Raw genomic sequence first — 18,176 nt, forward strand, 5'->3', positions numbered from 1 at the left:
CCACGCCAGGCCCGCACTGCACATCCAGGCTGAGGCGATTGCTGGTCGCAGTATAACACCCGTGTGAGTGTATATACATTTTAGGATATTCTCCAGCTTTCTATCGGCAGGTTCCTTTAGGGCGGCCGTATCAGGAGAGGGTAGTGCTACCTGTTTAGACAAGCGTGTGAGCGCTTTATCCACCCTAGGGGGTGTTTCCCAACGTGCCCTATCCTCTGGCGGGAAAGGGTACGATGCCAATAACCTTTTAGGAATTATCAGTTTTTTATCGGGGGAAACCCACGCCTCATCACACACTTCCTTTAATTCCTCGGATACAGGAAAAACTACAGGCAGTTTTTTCTCACCAAACATAATACCCTTTTTAGTGGTACTTGTATTATCAGAGATATGCAATACATTTTTCATTGCTTCAATCATGTAACGTGTGGCCCTAGTGGAAGTCACGTTTGTCTCCTCATCATCGACACTGGAGTCAGTATCCGTGTCTGTGTCTGCCATTTGAGGTAACGGGCGTTTTAAAGCCCCTGATGGCGTTTGAGACCCCTGGACAGGCACAAGCTGAGTAGCCGGCTGTCTCATGTCGTCAACTGTCTGTCGTAAAGAGCTGACACTGTCACGCAATTCCTTCCATAAGCTCATCCACTCAGGTGTCGACTCCCTAGGGGGTGACAACTCTATAATAGGCAATTGCTCCGCCTCCATCTCATTTTCCTCCTCAAACATGTCGACACAATCATACCGACACACCGCACACACACAGGGAATGCTCTGATAGAGGACAGGACCCCACTAGCCCTTTGGGGAGACAGAGGGAGAGTATGCCAGCACACACCAGAGCGCTATATATAGACAGGAATACCACTATAAAATGTGCTTTTCCCTTTATAGCTGCTGTTAGTATTAAAACTGCGCCAAATTAGTGCCCCCCTCTCTTTTTTACCCTTTTCTGTAGTGCAGGACTGCAGGGGAGAGTCAGGGAGACGTCCTACCAGCGGAGCTGTGATGGAAAATGGCGCCCGTGTGCTGAGGAGATAGGCTCCGCCCCCTTCTCGGCGGCCTTTTCTCACGCTTTTTGGTGAGTTCTGGCAGGGGTTAAAATACATCCATATAGCCCTGGGGGTTATATGTGGTGTATTTATGCCAGCCAAGGTGTTTACATTGCTGCTCAGGGCGCCCCCCCCTAGCGCCCTGCACCCTCAGTGACCGAAGTGTGAAGTGTGCCTGAGTAACAATGGCGCACAGCTGCAGTGCTGTGCGCTACCTTGTTGAAGACTGATGTCTTCTGCCGCCGATTTTTCCGGACCTCTTCTTGCTTCTGGCTCTGTAAGGGGGCCGGCGGCGCGGCTCTGGGACCGGACTCCGAGGCTGGGCCTGTGTTCGGTCCCTCTGGAGCTAATGGTGTCCAGTAGCCTAAGAAGCCCAAGCTGGCTGCAAGCAGGCAGGTTCGCTTCTTCTCCCCTTAGTCCCTCGATGCAGTGAGCCTGTTGCCAGCAGGTCTCACTGAAAATAAAAAACCTAAAACTAAACTTTCACTAAGAAGCTCAGGAGAGCCCCTAGTGTGCACCCTTCTCGGCCGGGCACAAAAATCTAACTGAGGCTTGGAGGAGGGTCATAGGGGGAGGAGCCAGTGCACACCAGGTAGTCCTAAAGCTTTACTTTCGTACCCAGTCTCCTGCGGAGCCGCTATTCCCCATGGTCCTTACGGAGTTCCCAGCATCCACTAGGACGTCAGAGAAATATAGTTGTATGAGGTTTGTGAATATTTTTTATGGTGACCAGTTGTGGATGTTATTGTCAAAGTACAAAGATGAATAAAAAGCTCATGAGTGTTAATAAGAGTGGAGAATTGAGTTGGCAATGTGTACAGAGGGATGGGTTGCAGGGAGAATGGATGATGTAATTGCTTTGAAGAGAATACCATGGTGTGCAATGAAGTACAATTTGAGGTGTATGGTGTGTTTGAGAAAGAAAGTATTTAGGCTAGAGCATGAATGTATGTGCAAGTTTTAAGGTAAACATTCAAATTCTTGATTACTGGTATTGTATTTTTTTATTATTATTATTATTACTATTGTTATTATTATCAAAAATAATTTACCAAAATGAACCACAGTAGGTTAATGCATTTGAACTGTAGCTCAAAAAAAGGTGACGCAATATTGGCATGGATATCAGGCAAGCTCAAGTGAGGTTTTGCATACTCCATTAATACAGTATATGATCTGGGATAAATTAAAGCAAACATGTGGTTTTGACTGGAATGCTCATTTGACTCACTCCCTAAGCTGTTGTTATCAGTTTTATGTTGGAAGAAGAAAGGACAGGGAAACTGTAATATGAATAGGCACTTACCGTAAGATCAAATGGCATTCCAGGTTTGAAATACTTGGAGGTTTTAGTGAACAAAATTTTATATGGTGACTTCACAATATAAATATTTTCTAGCTCGCTTTGTACCATTTCACTGCCTAGAAGAGAGACAGAAGTACTTTACATGAGGTACGCAATCACCTACACTCAGGCAGGGAAGTGAAATGTTTGTTTTCCATACTACAATAACGTTTTTGTTTTGTTTTTCTATAGAAAAAATAGGCTTTACTCAAAATAAAGTTACAAGTTCATACAAGATTTATAGTAGGGATGACCATGAGTGGGTTAAATATCGATGGTCACCATCAACTGGTTAAAATAATGGTATAAAACCACCTGCAAGCGAACCATCGATGGTATCAACCACCAAAGGTCATCCCTGTTATACTATTCACTAGACTGTGAGCCAATCAGAGTCTGGAGGTGGAGTTGAGCAAGGCTCCATGTGCCTCACCTTGTTAAAAAAAATGTTGGTGGTTCTGTACCATCGATGATGAGAAACCATCTGGTTCTCCCCCCTTTGATGATAAAAGTAGTCTTCATTGGGCATGGACCGTCAATGGTTTTGAATCATCAATGGTCATGCCTACTTTTATAGTAGATTCCATGCTCTGGACACTTCTAAATTATTTTTTCCTTTTCTTGGAACTAGTTAAAGGAATTTATGCTAACAGAAAGCTGCTGGAACTGCATACCACTGAGTGCTATCAAGAAAATAGCACTGATCTAACCAATTTTAACAATGATTTTAATAAATAATTTATATTTGAACAAATATAGACAATAGAAGTTCAAAACTTATATGTGACACAGGTCATTACTGCAAACAATTTTACAGCCCCACTCGCCAATGCTCACCAGAGCCGGTGATAAGGGTCACAGACACATACAGCGTGTACTCCAAAATATCATCCTCATTTTTAAATATCTTCAGAATATCTTCTCTTTTCAACTCAGCTTCTCCTTCTCCATTGGTAATCTGAAAAAGGAATGTCGACAATTAAAAGGAGTGAAAAAGGAATGTCGATATTAAAAGAACGATATTAAAAGAATGATATTAAAAGAACGTTAAAAGAACAACATTAAACAAAAGAAGATTTACAAAAATCATAAAATAGACTCAATACATAGACTAAATAATTAGCACTAATTGATGCAGTGTTCATTCTATATCACACTTCCCTGGGCCATAACACAGCAGATATAATGAAACACCATTATTTGTCATACCTGGGTTCGCCTTAGAGTATGTGTCAGACTGGTCCTTACATCATCCTTCTTCACCCCAAATATAACATATGCCATGCCATCCACATCCTTCCCATAGAGGTACCTGACATAAAAGGGTTAATCAATCTTCATCAATGAGGTGCACTGGAAACTGGATGCCAAGCAACAAGCTCACCAAACTAGCACACATAAACACCTATCCCTGCAAACTACAAGTGCTGCCAGGTGTGTGAAGGGGTGAAATAAATCTCAAGAGGTGCATTGTCCCAAAGTGCAAACCCTCTAGCACATTAGAACAACTTCTTGTGATAAATAAAAAAGCTTATACGTAAAAACAATGTTATTTAGCCTTATTTATGGCTTAAATAAATCATGAGGTTGATGGGGACAACAGGACATGTCTTTATTACATGCTGCACTTTTGTTTGTTTATAACAATGGTTTACATTAGGCATGTGTACAGTAGTATAACTGGTGGATTTGGCACCAATGGCGAAATTAAACTAACCCATTCACCCCCCCCCCCCCCACCCCCGCCCCCCCCCCCCACCACCCCATCCCCCATCCCCCTCTTCTGGCAAAAAAAAAATACAAATATTACTTATCTGGTTTCTCTCTGTCCAGGTCCCTCCTGTGAGGATGGCAGAGGGGCCTGGGGCATTGTGGGCTGAGCGGGCAGCACATCGGGGTAGTTGCAAGGCATGCCTGTGTCCCTCCTAGTCAAATTAGGGGTGGCCATCGACCATCGATGATTCTTAATCATCAAAGCTTTTTGGCCTATGTAGAATACTTTTGCCATCGATGGGGGAGAACCAGATGGTTTTCCTCCATCGATGGCATGGCATAACCTAAAATTTTTTTTAACTAGGTGTCGGTACACGGAGCATAGCTCTGCCCCCCGACACCCATGAAGCCACACCCCCTGGCCTTGATTGGTCCGCGGCTCACTTAATACTAAAGTAGGGGGGACCATCGGTGGGTGAAACCATCAATGGTTCCCTTACAGATGGTTTCCCACCATCGAGGTTATCCATCAGTCGTACCATCAATTATACCCATCGATGGCTAACCCATCCCTAAGTCAAATCCAAATGGTCCAACCTGCCACTGGGAGGAGGGAAGAAGTGGAGAGGGGATGGAAAGGGAGGAGTCCCTCTCTCCTCCTCCGGCTGGACTGCCTCCTGTTGCCTCTCTCTGCTGGGTATGACGCTGCCTTGGCCGGTGGTGCTCCCTTCTGCCTTGGCACCCAGGGCACGTGTCCCACTTGCACCCCCAATGTTACACCACATTTAAGGGATAGGAAGAAACCCAACATTTGCCCCATGGACTGCTGCAAAAATCGAGTCATCTTGATAAATGATCAAAAATGGGTTCACGGCAGGAAACACAACTAATACCATACCCTCTACACTTCCTTATATCATTTCTTACATCTCACTTCGAAAACGAAATCTAATTTTTGCACTACTCCATACTTAGCAATCAATACCCTAAGTACCCCAATCAACCACTTCTGCTCCTCTTCACTCCTCCTCATTTTCCATTATCCATGTGCTTCGGAGGAAATTAAAGGATTCAAACTTTGACCATATTGCGCTCCAGTTGCCTCCTGTACATATATTACGGGCTGGTGGCCCACATCGATACTACAACAATGTCCTGTGTGTTTCCAGTTGATTATCTCAGTGCTTGGAGTTAAAATGTGCTTAAAACAGCAAACGTGCCCCTTCCAGAGTAACTATATCCTTACTTTGCCTTAATATCCACTCTGAACTCAGCGTCATTGGCATAGAAAAAACTCTGCTCCGGGATCAACTGGATCTCAAAAGTTGGTAGGACTGCATGTGAGAAGAAAAGAGAGTGCACACATTATTAAACATTGCTTTCAAGCAAATGACACAGTACAGTATATAATAATAATAATAATAATAATAATAATTTTATTTATATAGCGCTCTTTCTCCAACAGGACTCAAGGCGCTTTACAGACATCTGCTGGGGGCAATGTAGCAACATCAATATCTTCCAGGGTGCAATAAAGAAATTCTTGACCCAGTTGGGACGTGGTGAAGGCGGACACCACGGATCACTAGCACCATACACGCTGAGAAGGCTAGGCACAGAAAAAGTGCTCTAGTCCTAGAAATCTAAACTGGGCACGGCCAATTCATTATTCTTTAAAGCAAGCTGGATCTCAAAATTGCTATGGACCCATAAAACGTGACCTGCCTCAATGGGATGCAATTAGCGTCCTGATGGACGGGATTCCGCCAGTCATGTGACCAACACCGGAATCTCGACACCTGTCGGGAGACACCCGACACCAACAGCTGACAACCCGAAGGTAAGTATAAGGGTACTTGTTAGGGTTGGGGCCCAGGGGAGGAGGGAGGGTTAGGGTGGAACCAGGATGGGTTAGAGGTACTAGGAGGGGTAGCCCTAGCTGCCACACCCTGAGGGTTAAAACTAGCCACCACCCCTGTAGGGTTAGCCCTAGCCGCTACCTCTGGATGGTTAGGGTAGGGGAGGGTAAATATACTTACCCCCTCCGATGTCAGGATCGTCATTATCGGATGCCGCTGGTGGTCATGTGACCTGCTGGCATCCCGACAAGCAGTATTTCATACCAAACCTGCCTCACAATAGTTGAATGTGTTTAGAACAATGACAACCATTGCGTTGAGTTTTGTATCGTACGATAATACAATTTCTCCACAGTGGGAGAACCACGTATAATTTGTCCCAATTATACAGAAATTAGAATCTCTCTGTTCCTTTCATTTGTTTCTTCTCCTGTTAAACAGCCATTCCATACTCTCCAACATGACCCATTCCATTAGTACAAAATGCTCTGTTCCTGGTTTTTCTTGCCAGTGGCAGTCCAGAATTCAAACAGGGGAACCAGATCTACCTAGATCTATTCAATTATAATGCATTTTTGACACTCGGCTAACATGGGTTAACCTTTAGAGTCTGCATCGAGTGGCCGGAATCTATGAGTTACCACTTGCGTAAAGCCTCACAGAGATTTTAACTTGGATTTTCCCTTGCAGCGTTAAGTGCACTCTCTGGGACTTAACGTTTGGGGTATCGGCACTCAGTTGGATAGCTCAATCCAGAGCAATTAGCCGTGAGCAAACCTTGTGGCTCATTGAATCTGCCCCCTAATTGCATAATTCCTAATTCACAACTCAGAACGCCGACAGCGGCAACAAATCTCACCCTCAGGTTTGTATACTGGTTGGCTGAATGGGTTCTGTTTACTAGACATAATACAGCCAGAACATGAATTATATTTGTATTCGGGCCACCTTATTGGTGTCTGTCTGCTAGATATAAGGAAATGTGTGTGAGCACTGCACGGTAAAGGGTTATGGTGAAAGGTGGGGATAATGTATAGGGGAACGCTGTCAATGGTACTGTATACAGATGGTGGTTATTGCTTGGGATTATGTAAGTGGTCATTGCTTGTTGTAATTTATGGGGCATTACTGGGCATAATTATGTGATATAGCATTAACATGCATTTTTATATATATATATATATATATATATATATATATATATACTGTGTATGTCTATATATATATATATATATATATATATATATACACACACACACACACACACTGTATATACATATATGTGTGTGTGTGTGTGTGTGTGTGTGTGTGTGTGTGTGTGTGTGTGTGTGTGTGTGTGTGTGTGTGAGCTCCATTCAAGGATGAGCCATACAATTCCCTCTGCTGGATGTATGCCCCCCCCCCCCCCCCCCCATCTTGCCCTGTCTGTACTGTATGAACAATAATTAGTATACAGTATCTTACCATATTCTTTCACTTCAAAGTTTGTGGTGTAATTTTGCAATGGTGAGTCCTCATATTTTGCTGATATGGTCCATGTACCCACACTACAGGGAGAGATCAGACATCTCATCATAGAGCTCTCATGTATATACTTCCAAAGTAATGGGTGCCTATATGTATATGTATATTATGGGCTTGATTCAGATGCAAAGTGGTCATGTTTGCAGGCATTCAGAGGAGCATGATACTACCTTATGCTAATGAGAGAATTGGAACCGCCAATGTAAACTTACATGCAGCTTATTTCGGGAAGCCGTACCACCCGCCTTTCCACCCACAGCTGATCCCATCATTCGTATCAGTATTTAGAGCAGCCCCATGATAAATGCAAGAGATACATCAGAAACAGGCTTCCCTTCTCTGTACGCATGACTCGGAATAGCACGGAACTCTGCAACTCACTTCCTCGTAGGCGCTGTAGGTAAAAACTGCAAAACATGTCCACGACAAGGGATCTGCCTGACTCAGAATCAGGCAATATGTAGCTACATGGCTGGGGCATGGGACCTGGGCTGTAGGCACCACGCACACAGATGGGGAGACGGGCCCTTGCTTGTTACCTACTGTGGGGTTACAGGGCCGCATCCTCTATACATGGACACGAGGTGCTTGGCTATAATACCTCATCTCCGTCCGCATGCTACCGAAGTTGGCATACACACCCACAACACTTCCACTAGGTGGAAATTTTCCGTATGCCCACATGGTCTTCGACCGGTTGCTGCCTAGAAAATGCCCATTAAATGGGGATAATTATCCAATCAATCCATCTGCACCTACAATCTGCGCCCACATGCCCATGCCTGAATTGGTGCAAGCGCCACCACGCATTTCTGTCTTCGCCGTATGCCCAATAGGCTAAAATCTACGAGACGCATCAGCAACCCCACTTGTGGCCGACTCAGAAGCAGGCCCTCTGTGGGCAGAAGCAACAGTAGTGAGAAATCAGACAGAAAACGAGTGACATCACCAGTTGTCATGTGATGGCACAGCTCTAACGCTTACACTGTGGCCCAATGACGTAAGACCCATTCAAATCTATGCCTTTCAGGTTACTCACAGTCGGGCAAACACTGGGATCTGAACAATTTTGGTTTTTAAGATCAACATCTATAAAACAAGCTGGTTTCCAGCAATAGATGGTAAGATGACCCATTGAGCAGGAAATATTAAAGGGCAACTCACTATTAATGAATTATATTGTCCAGCAGATTTGTTTATTTGTACTGCACTAAAAATATATGGATGTACAAATCCACGGTCATTATGTTTCATATCGAAAGGAAAGGAAAAGGAACAACTCTGCGTATACCAGAGCAATATATGTTACTCAAGCATTTGCCATTGTTCCTTGGCACTCTTGCCAAGCTTGAGAAGTTACTGAAAAATGTGGCAAAACAGACCATGGGGGTCATTCCGAGATGATCGTAGCTGTGCTAAATTTAGCACAGCTATGATCATTCACACTGACATGCGGAGGGACACCCAGCACAGGGCTAGCCCGCCCCGCATGTCAGTGCCGGCCCGCCCCCCGCAGAAGTGCAAAGGCATTGCACAGCGGCGATGCCTTTGCACTTCAAGAGTAGCTCCCGGCCAGCGCAGCTTTAGCGTGCTGGCCGGGAGCTACTCATCGCTCCCCGTCACGCAGCCGCTGCGGCCCACACCACGTTCGGTCTGGCTACGCCTGCAATGGTCGGTCCGCACCCACAAAATGGCAGCCAAACGCCGCCGTTCCACCACCCCCCCGCGATCACCTCAGCCTGGCAGATCATAGCGGCCCAGCAGCTTTCGTCCATCTGGACGGCGCATGTGCAGTTCTGATCCGATCACACCGCTGCTATAAACTGCAGCGTGCGATCGGGTCAGAATGACCCCCCCTCCACCATACCCACAATCAGACAATGCAAGCCCTCATTTCATATTGCCTCGCCAATTTATCATAAACTACAGCCCTTCCTATAGAACATTAGGCATTGGGTTATGCTTCATACAATCCACCTGTTTTCCTAATAGACTTGTCTGTTATGTGTATATATGTGTCTGTCACAGAAAAGTTCTCCGTGAATATTATTCAATATTTACCTTACAAGCTCAGGCATATTGTAAGACAGCGAGAGGATGCCAGATCCGCCATCTTGTCTGACAGTATCCCTCTTCACAATGATATTATCCGGTGTCTGGAACGGGGAAAGAGGATGAAATACACAATTTGATGGCATTTTCCCTGAAGTATACCAAGAACGTTAACTTTGGTCTTACCAGAAATTCAATAACCACAGCTTTATTGATAGGAGACATCTTGTAATTCATAGAATAAATACGGTAGAGAACTATAACGGTAGAGAATACATAGACAAGATTAGGGTGAAGACCATTCAGACTACATTACTATACAGTACCATTATTATACAACAAAATGTGGTCAAATCTCTACCTGAACCTCATCAACATGGATCTCCTTGAAACAGCATTATCACCTGTTGTCCTGTGAGGAGATCCACAAAGCATACACAATTTAATGAAGCCTGGGGACAAGATTGAGACCCTTGTTTCACAGGATGCGGTCATGTGCCTGGTGCTCACTATCCCAGCAATCACCATGCCGATGCCGGAATCCTGAGCGCTCAAAATGCCGGCAGCTGGAATGCCGACCCACAGGGTCTATTGCCACTCGTGGGAGTCCACGACACCCATAGAGTGGGAACAGAAACTGTGGTGAGCGTAGGTATGCTAACCGCAGGGATCCCGGCAGCCAGCAACGCGTGCCCAACCCATTTCACATGCATGCCTAATATTGAGATTAAGGGGTCTATTTACTAAGCCTTGGATGGAAATAAAGTCCCAACCAACCAGCTCCTGACATTTTTCAAACATAGCCTGTAACATGGCAGTTAGGAGCTGATTGGCTGGTACTTTATCTCCATCTACTTTATCTCCATCTAAGACTTAGTGAATAGACTCTTAAAATCAGTATCTCCATAATTTAAAGTACAAATAAAGTTTCGTACATACAGTATAAGGAATACAGTGGGTGAAACTGATCGCCTCTGGTGTAGTTTGTAAAATATGTCTTAAAAGAAATGTAAGATGTGACCTCAAAAGCTGTCTTTGCTTTATTGCTCCTAGTACAGCCAAATAGAAAAAATGCCAGATGTAGTTTGGATCAAGAGTGCTGAGTAACTGTTTTCCAGAGAAATGTTCCACAACGCGTTTCACACATGATGAATGTTTTTTCCTAAGAGCTCCTGAGACATCCCTCCTCAGCAGTACTGTAGCACCACCTACTAAGGAAAAATGTAAAACACATACAGGGCTATTGGTGGTCATTCCAAGTTGATCGCTCGCTAGCAGTTTTTAGCAGCTGTGCAAATGCTATGCCGCCTCCCACTGGGAGTGTATTTTAGCTTAGCAGAAGTGCGAACGAAAGGATCGCAGAGCGGCGGCATAAATGTTTTTGTGTAGTTTTAGAGTAGCTCAATACCTACCCAGCGCTTGCGATGACTTCAGACTGTTCAGTTCCTGTTTTGACGTCACAAACACGCCCTGCGTTCACCCAGCCATGCCTGCGTTTTTCAAGGCACGCCTGCGTTTTTTCGAACACTCCCTGAAAACGTCCAGTTGACACCCAGAAACGGCCATTTCATGTCAATCACTCTGCGGCCAGCAGTGCGACTGAAAAGCTTCGCTAGACCTTGTGTAAAACTACATAGTTCATTGTAATATTACTACGCGTGTCTGCATTGCGCCACATACACATGCGCAGAAGTGCCGTTTTTTTTGCCTCATCGCTGCACAGCGAACGAATGCAGCTAGCGATCAACTCGGAATGACCACCATTACCTAAATGTAAGATTACATAAACTTTCTTAAAGTGTAATAACATTACATGTATTTACTCCCAGCACTCTTGTGCCTACTCTTTTCATATTATCTGCAAACAAAAGACCTGTAGAGGGAATCCTGAGACAATAAGATGCAGGGAGGTCTGAATTCTGAAACACCAAGTTTGCACAGAAAATGTTATGTTTTATACCAAATGTAAGTCTGTCGAGCATATCCAATTGGCTGCGTGATTTTTGCAGCAAAAAATAGTGCAGCTATGCAGGCTCCCAATTCTCACGCTATTCAATTGCACAAAAAATTGGTCAGTTGAATTTTTTTTTTTAAACCCACTTAAATAATAGATCAAATAGGGGAGAACATACTATAACCTAAAAAAATAAATCACTGAATAAATATTGAAAAAAATATCTACATACTGTAGGTCTATAATTGTCCCCACAAAAAAAATATTTAGTGCTTTTAAAATGGTTCCAGTCACATTTGTGCATATTTAATAGCAGTAAAAATATGATAAGAAAACTTTTTATTTTAAATTTAAAAAAAAAAAAGTTGAAAAAAAGTATTTTTTTGGTGTAATTGGAGGCGTAGGCAGACAGCTACCCACCATATTTCGAGTTGAAGCGGCTGAGTGTGACATGCCTGCGTTGTTTGGACCACGCCCCGTAAATGCTCCCACGATGCCCCCTCCCCACCCCGCGAATGCCTCTGTTTGTCAATCAGGCAGATGTGTTAGCAGATGTGAGATGCCGTCGCATCTCACAGTGTGCGCACGCTCAGTACGGCTGTTGTGTGTGCACACACTTCACAGGGCTTCAGTATGCGATACTATTAGCATGATATTATTACCTTAAAATCCTGCCCGGATGCTGTGAGAAAAATCCACGGTAATTCCTATAGAAATCACTGTGACTACGTTTCTCACGTCTAATTGAATATCAAAAACCCTGCGACTGGACAAAATTTTGCATGGCGCAAAATAAAAAAAATAAAAAACTTGCTTAATTGGATTTGCCCCTGTATGTCATTGTATATTATAACAGAATAAATAAAATTTAAATATTCTGGGCAGCCAAAACCGCACCGTCCATATGTTACCTGTAGAACCTGGAGTGTAGATAGTCTTATCAGTCTGTATAAAGATGTATCCACTTTGGTAGCCTACCAAGACAAGTTTCTCTATATTACACCCCGGCGCCTTTACAGAGACATAGACGTATTGTTTTGATTTTTGGTCTTTTAGCAGTTCTTTAGCTGGAATCTAAAGGGTTAAGATGAGAAAACACCAACCGTTAATATACTAAATGTAAACTATCACATGGGGCATGATATTCATGATTGTCTACTGACCGTTATTTTAGCTGTGCCAAGGAACTTGTTGTTGCTATTCACAGAGATTTTCTCCTTTGCCAAAATGAAATTTCTCTTTGGGAATTCCTGAATTTCAACGTTAGCTTCAAACTGCTTGCTATGCCCATCGACTACAATGGTTTCCTCGCTCTCCAAATGTAGGATGTTGGGAGTAATGAGGGCACATCTGCCATGGAGAGACAAACATCGGAGCCGGATTAAGGTTTTCAGTGTAAATAACTTGTGGGGGCCTCTGCCAACAGCATTGTCAAATTTATATACTGGTGATATTTTTATAGGCCCTCATTCCGAGTTGTTCGCTCGTTCTTTTTCATCGCATCGCAGTGAAAATCCGCTTAGTACGCATGCGCAAAGTTCGCACTGCGACTGCGCCAAGTAACTTTACTATGAAGAAAGTATTTTTACTCACGGCTTTTTCTTCGCTCCGGCGATCGTAATGTGATTGACATGAAATGGGTGTTACTGGGCGGAAACACGGCGTTTCAGGGGCGTGTGGCTGAAAACGCTACCGTTTCCGGAAAAAACGCAGGAGTGGCCGGAGAAACGGTGGGAGTGCCTGGGCGAACGCTGGGTGTGTTTGTGACGTCAACCAGGAACGACAAGCACTGAACTGATCGCACAGGCAGAGTAAGTCTGGAGCTACTCTGAAACTGCTAAGTAGTTAGTAATCGCAATATTGCGAATACATCGGTCGCAATTTTAAGAAGCTAAGATTCACTCCCAGTAGGCGGCGGCTTAGCGTGTGTAACTCTGCTAAATTCGCCTTGCGACCGATCAACTCGGAATGAGGGCCATAATGTATAATGTGTAAGTATTCCCATCACCATGAAAGTATTCCCCCTGTTCACATTATGCAACACAGTGCCCCAGCTCACATTATACAACACAGTGCCCTCACCTCACAATGGCCCTCATTCCGAGTTGATCGGTCAGTATTTTTCATCGCATCGCAATGAAAATCCGCTTAGTACGCATGCGCAATATTCGCACTGCGACTGCGCCAAGTAATTTAACAATGAAGATAGTATTTTTACTCACGGCTTTTTCATCGCTCCGGCGATCGTAATGTGATTGACAGGAAATGGGTGTTACTGGGCGGAAACACAGCGTTTTATGGGCGTGTGGTTGAAAACGCTACCGTTTCCGGAAAAAACGCAGGAGTGGCTGGAGAAACGGGGGAGTGTCTGGGCGAACGCTGGGTGTGTTTGTGACGTCAAACCAGGAACGACAAGCACTGAACTGATCGCACAGGCAGAGTAAGGTTGAAGTTACTCAGAAACTGCTCAGTAGTTTGTAATCGCAATATTGCGATTACATCGGTCGCAATTTTAAGAAGCTAAGATACACTCCCAGTAGGCGTAGGCTTAGCGTGTGTAACTCTGCTAAATTCGCCTTGCGACCGATCAACTCGGAATGAGGGCCAATATGCAACACAGTGCCCCCACTTCACATTATGCAACACAGCGCCCACAGGTCACATTATGCAATACAGTGCCCCCAGCGCAACACATTGCCCCCACTTCACATTATATAACACAGTGCCCCCACTTCACATTATGCAACACAGTGCTCCAGCTCACAATACGCAACACAGTGCCCCAGCTCACATTAGGCAACACAGTGCCCCCAGCTCATATTATACAACACAGTGCCCCCAGCTCACATTATACAACACATTGCCCCCAGGTCACATTATGCAACACAGTGCCCCCAGCTCACATTATGCAACACAGTGCCCCCAGCTCACATTATGCAATACAGTGCCCCCAGGTCACATTACACAACACGGTGCCCCCAGGTCACATTATGTAACAATGTATTTCCCCGGCTCACATTATGCAATAAGGACCCCAGCTCAAATTGTGCTACACTGTATTGCCCTCAGTTCACATTATGCATCCTCACTGTCTGCTACGCATCTCACTGTGATGTCAAATCTTGGAACCTACAGTCTGCAGTAGAATCTTTGAAGAGGCATCTGCTTTGTCATGTCCCTACGACTGGTGATGCCTGGGATCTTGTTGTCTGACCTCCTTGGCCTCCCATTTGGCTTCTTCCGCTGACAATGTCACCTAACACTACATCATTTTTTGCAGCCTGTGTCCTGACAACCCCTTCCTCACACTTTCCTCAAGGGCTAGTCTAAAACTAGTGATGCAGCTATGAGTGGGAGCCTCACTGTGTGTGGGGGCCAGTGAGTGTCCACCCCAGTGGCTGGCACCCATATAGGGGGGTTCAGGCCTGGATTTCCCACATGGTAACCTAGGTGCCTGCCTAGGGCCCTGTGGGTCCCAAGGGGCCCTTGGACAAGCCCCACAAAGATATACAGCCTGTCCAAAACGTCCCCAGACTAACACTGCGCAACTACCAAAGTCCTGTCCACAACCCATCTACCATAAAAAGAAATCCTATAGTGTTCTTGAAAAAAAACAAGTAAGGGACTGTCTCCCTTATACTGACATCTATCAATTGCAGGGTTGTTGGGTAGTCAGTGTCTGGCTTGTGAAATTACCCTGGCACCAGTGCTCGAAGTTGGCCGGTATACAACGGTATGGCATACCGGCAATTCTTCGAGCACTGAGTCTTCCCCAGCCGCCGCATTGAGCTCTCGCTCCTATGATCACGGCGCAACTATTTCAGATCTGCTGCAGACCAGCAGCCAATCAGGAGCGGACACGTGGACACTCCTGATTGGCTGCCGGTCCATGGCAGATTTGAAATAGTAGCACCGTGGTCATAGGAGTCGCCGACCCGAGCCTCCTCCTTCTTGCACTGCTGCCACCCTCTGCCTCCTCCTCTTCTACACTACCGCCGCACTCAACCGCGCCGCCGCACTCAGTCGTGCCGCCGCACTCAGTCCTTCTCTGCACCTCCGCCCCCTCCGCACCTAGCCGACCACAGCCTCCTCATCCACCACACCGCAGACCACAGCATCCTCAGCACCACCGCTGCTAAATAGGTAATCTTACCCCGCTGCCTTTCTCTCTCCCTAGTCCCTACTGTATGCCCTTGCTGTCCCTGTCTCTGTCACTCTCCCTGTCCCTATGTCCCTGCTGTCACTTTCCCTGTCCCTCTCTCACTTTACCTGTACCTATGTTCCTGCTGTCACTTTCCCTTTCACTCTCCCAGTCCTTATGTCCCTGCTGTCACTTTCCCTGTCCCTCTGTCACTCTCCCTGTCCCTATGTCCCTGCTGTCACTTTCCCTGTCCCTCTGTCACTCTCCATGTCCCTGTGTTCCTGCTGTCACTTTCCCTCTGTCACTCTCCCTGTCCCTATGTCCCTGCAGTCACTTTCCCTGAGCCTCTGTCACTCTCCCTATCCCTATGTCCCTGCTGTCACTTTCCCTGTCCCTCTCTCACTTTACCTGTACCTATGTTCCTGCTGTCACTTTCCCTTTCACTCTCCCAGTCCTTATGTCCCTGCTGTCACTTTCCCTGTCCCTCTGTCACTCTCCCTGTCCCTATGTCCCTGCTGTCACTTTCCCTGTCCCTCTGTCACTCTCCCTGTCCCTATGTCCCTGCTGTCACTTTCCCTGTCCCTCTGTCACTCTCCATGTCCCTGTGTTCCTGCTGTCACTTTCCCTGTCACTCTCCCACTCCCTGCTGTCACTTTCCCTGTTCCTCTGTCACTCTCTCTGTCCCTATGTCCCTGCGCCTCTGTCACTCTCCCTGTCCCTATGTCCCTGCTGTCACTTTCCCTGTCACTCTCCCACTCCCTGCTGTCACTTTCCCTGTTCCTCTGTCACTCTCTCTGTCCCTATGTCCCTGCGCCTCTGTCACTCTCCCTGTCCCTATGTCCCTGCTGTCACTTTCCTTGTCCCTCTGTCACTCTCTCTGTCCCTATATTCCTGCTGTCTCTTTCCCTCTGTCACTATCCCTGTCCCTATGTCCCTGCTGTCACTTTCCCTGTCACTCTCCAAGTCCCTGCTGTCATTTTCCCTGTTCCTCTATCACTCTCCCTGTCCCTATGTCCCTGCTGTCACTTTCCCTGAGCCTCTGTCACTCTCCCTATCCCTATGTCCCTGCTGTCACTTTCCCTGTCCCTCTCTCACTTTACCTGTAACTATGTTCCTGCTGTCACTTTCCCTTTCACTCTCCCAGTCCTTATGTCCCTGCTGTCACTTTCCCTGTCCCTCTGTCACTCTCCCTGTCCCTATGTCCCTGCTGTCACTTTCCCTGTCCCTCTCTCACTTTACCTGTACCTATGTTCCTGCTGTCACTTTCCCTTTCACTCTCCATGTCCCTGTGTCCCTTCTGTCACTCTCCCTGTCCCTCTGTCACTCTCCCTGTCCCTATGTCCCTGCTGTCACTTTCCCTGTCCCTCTGTCACTCTCCATGTCCCTGTGTTCCTGCTGTCACTTTCCCTCTGTCACTCTCCCTGTCCCTATGTCCCTGCTGTCACTTTCCCTGTCACTCTCCCACTCCCTGCTGTCACTTTCCCTGTTCCTCTGTCACTCTCTCTGTCCCTATGTCCCTGCGCCTCTGTCACTCTCCCTGTCCCTATGTCCCTGCTGTCACTTTCCTTGTCCCTCTGTCACTCTCTCTGTCCCTATATTCCTGCTGTCTCTTTCCCTCTGTCACTATCCCTGTCCCTATGTCCCTGCTGTCACTTTCCCTGTCACTCCCCAAGTCCCTGCTGTCATTTTCCCTGTTCCTCTGTCACTCTCCCTGTCCCTATGTCTCTGCTGTCACTTTCCCTGTCCCTCTCTCACTTTACCTGTACCTATGTTCCTGCTGTCACTTTCCCTTTCACTCTCCCAGTCCTTATGTCCCTGCTGTCACTTTCCCTGTCCCTCTGTCACTCTCCCTGTCCCTATGTCCCTGCAGTCACTTTCCCTGAGCCTCTGTCACTCTTCCTATCCCTATGTTCCTGCTGTCACTTTCCCTCTGTCACTCTCCCTGTCCTTATGCCCCTGCTGTCACTTTCCATGTCCCTCTGTCACTCTCCCTGTCCCTGTGTCCCTTCTGTCACTCTCCCTAAATTTTGTCTAATTCCATGTGCTATAATGTGAATTTCGGCTCCATGCTGTGTGGTATAATATGAAAGGGGCACCAGTACTAGATAGTATAAGGGGTCCTACTACTGTGGTGCATAATGTGTATAAGGGGTATATGGCGTGGTAAACTACACTGAAGGACAATGCCGACTTTTGAGTGGCCATGCCCCCTTTTCCAGAGCGAATTGCAACCTTCACTTTTCCATACCCCCACTTCAAAATTTCCACTTCGACCACTGCCTGGGACCCCAGTTATGTCACTGTTATATTAGGCAGCAGCCAGTGATTGCAGTTTGAAAATGCTAATGAAAGCCCTGTGCCAGACAGCCTGGGAGAGATCAGCCCACCACACTCTGTGGTGATAACTCATCACCATCATTATATATGTCATAGGCACTAAGCAGGGCACAGACACACACATTATTGTGCATGTACCCTAACCCACCACACTACCAGCTCTTTGTGTCCACACCACAGCACCCACTGCAGATGCCATCTC

The 18,176-nt window shown here is 46.1% G+C and overlaps 1 protein-coding gene across 1 annotated transcript in view; it reads right to left on the minus strand.

The window, feature by feature from the left end:
• LOC134936133 (A.superbus venom factor 1-like) overlaps positions 1-18,176 on the minus strand; it is a 168,420-nt gene that overhangs the window by 131,652 nt on the left and 18,592 nt on the right. The window contains exons 2-10 of the mRNA XM_063931049.1: positions 12,660-12,846; positions 12,408-12,570; positions 9,729-9,799; positions 9,552-9,646; positions 7,431-7,513; positions 5,354-5,441; positions 3,604-3,706; positions 3,232-3,352; positions 2,356-2,471 (exon numbers count right to left, since the gene is read on the minus strand). Of these exons, the coding sequence (XP_063787119.1) occupies positions 2,356-2,471; positions 3,232-3,352; positions 3,604-3,706; positions 5,354-5,441; positions 7,431-7,513; positions 9,552-9,646; positions 9,729-9,799; positions 12,408-12,570; positions 12,660-12,846 (1,027 nt within the window). The remainder of the gene's footprint in view (positions 1-2,355; positions 2,472-3,231; positions 3,353-3,603; positions 3,707-5,353; positions 5,442-7,430; positions 7,514-9,551; positions 9,647-9,728; positions 9,800-12,407; positions 12,571-12,659; positions 12,847-18,176) is intronic.

The sequence above is a fragment of the Pseudophryne corroboree genome, chromosome 6 (genome assembly GCF_028390025.1).
Source record: "Pseudophryne corroboree isolate aPseCor3 chromosome 6, aPseCor3.hap2, whole genome shotgun sequence".
NCBI classification, from domain to species: domain Eukaryota; kingdom Metazoa; phylum Chordata; class Amphibia; order Anura; family Myobatrachidae; genus Pseudophryne; species Pseudophryne corroboree.